Here is a 1,704-nt window from a genome sequence, read left to right as displayed (position 1 = left end):
TCCCATCCCATCCCATCCCATCCCATCCCATCCCATCCCACTCCCCCATCCCTCTGTCCCAGCTCCCAGCAATGTCCAACCCCCCCAGGACTATCCTGGCCTTGGGAATGTCACCCCCACACTGGGCAGGGACACATTTTAACCAAAACTGCCTCAGGGTTAACCCCGGGAGGAGCTCCTGGAGCCCCACAAACCCCCTGGGAGGAGCTCCTGGAACCCCACAAACCCCCTGTGAGAAGCTTCTGGAGCCCCACAACCCCATTCCTGGCGAGTGCTTGGGTGCTCCCTCAGCTCCATCCCATCCCATCCCGCTCCCCCCTCCCCAACCCCCCCAACCCCAGTTCCTTGGAGGAACTCCTGGAACCCCTCAATCCCAGTTCCTTGTAGGAGCTCCTGGAGCCCCCCAACCTCCTGTGAGGAGCTCCTGGAGCCCCCCAACCCCAGTTCCTTGTAGGAACTCCTGGAAGCCCCCAGTTCCTGGGTGTCCCCGGGGCAGTGACTCATCCCCAGCCCGGCGCCGGCCGTGGGAACACCCCGGAGCACCGGGAAAGGCTGGAACATTCTGTGACTCACCCCTCCTCCCTGGCTGAGCAGCCATCCCCAGTGACTCACCCCTCCTCCCCGGCTGAGCAGCCATCCCCAGTGACTCACCCATCCTCCCTGGCTGAGCAGCCATTCCCTGCGGGAGGACACGAGGGCGTCGGTGAGGATCTGGGCCAGGCTGCTGACGCCCCGGTCCCGCTGGGGGCCCCGCAGCTGCCGCGCCACGAAGGCGCCGAAGGCCACGAGTGTCACCACCCGGCCCCAGTTGGTGACCCCGTCGCTGAAGACGTGGTTGGCCACCTCCACCACGGCCTGCAGGTCCTGCTCCTGCCGCAGCTCCAGCTTCCGCAGCATCCCTGGGGGGAGAGATCACTTTGAGGGAGGGGGGAATGAGGGGAGACCCCCCACTCACCACCCACCCGGGCTCCAGGGCGAGTCCTGCTCCCTCAGGGGCTCTGGGACAGGCAAAACCCAGCCCAGGACACACTCTGAGCTCCTTCCTGCCCCTCCCTTGCGGGCTCTGAGCTCATCACACTCCCTGGGTCAAAGTTTTCCAGGTCAGATCTAACCCAGGACAGAGTCCAGTCCCTGGAGCTCAAACCAAGGACACCCCCAGGCCCAGGCACAGCACGTCCTGCTCCCTCAGAGGACTCTGCTGCCCAACATTCAGACAAAACCCAGCCCAGGACACACTATGAGCTCCTTCCTCACTCCCCTGGCTTGACGTTTTCCAGCCCCACCACGTCAGAACTGACCCTGGGCTGAGCCCAACCCCTGGAGATGAAGCCAAGGACACCCCCAGGGTCAGGCACAGCAAGTTCTTCCTCCTCAGAGGGCTCTGCCCAACCCAGGACACACTTTGGGTTCCTTCCTGCCCATTTCCTGGGCACAGCTGTGGGCTCTGAGCACCTCACACTCCCCTGGCTCCAGCTTTTCACATCCCACCAGGTCAGAACTGACCCTGGGCTGAGCCCAACCCCGGGACAGAAACCAGGGACACCCCCCAGGCCCAGGCAGAGCTTCCTCAGGGGCTCTGGCTCAGCTGGGACAGACAAAACCCAGCCCAGGACACTCTTGGAGCTCCTTCCTCCCCCTCCCCTGTGGGCTCTGAGCACGTCACACTCCCTGGGTCAAGGTTTTCCAGGTCAGATCTAACCCAGG

General features: G+C 64.0%; 1 protein-coding gene across 1 annotated transcript; it reads right to left on the bottom strand.

Moving 5' to 3' along the window:
* Positions 1–194: 194 nt before the first annotated feature.
* LOC113942397 (induced myeloid leukemia cell differentiation protein Mcl-1 homolog) lies at positions 195–1,260 on the bottom strand (the record flags this gene model as incomplete). Its single annotated transcript, XM_027633530.1, has 2 exons — positions 648–1,260; positions 195–229 (listed from the first exon to the last, which is right to left on the bottom strand). Coding segments are annotated over exons 1-2 (285 nt in total), but the record flags the coding sequence as incomplete, so codon positions are not given.
* Positions 1,261–1,704: the final 444 nt, after the last annotated feature.

Source organism: Corapipo altera, unplaced genomic scaffold, assembly GCF_003945725.1.
Source record: "Corapipo altera isolate COAL_440 unplaced genomic scaffold, ASM394572v1 54123, whole genome shotgun sequence".
NCBI classification, from domain to species: Eukaryota; Metazoa; Chordata; class Aves; order Passeriformes; family Pipridae; genus Corapipo; species Corapipo altera.
Note: the sequence above shows the minus strand (reverse complement) of the source record. Positions and strands in the feature narration are given on the sequence as shown.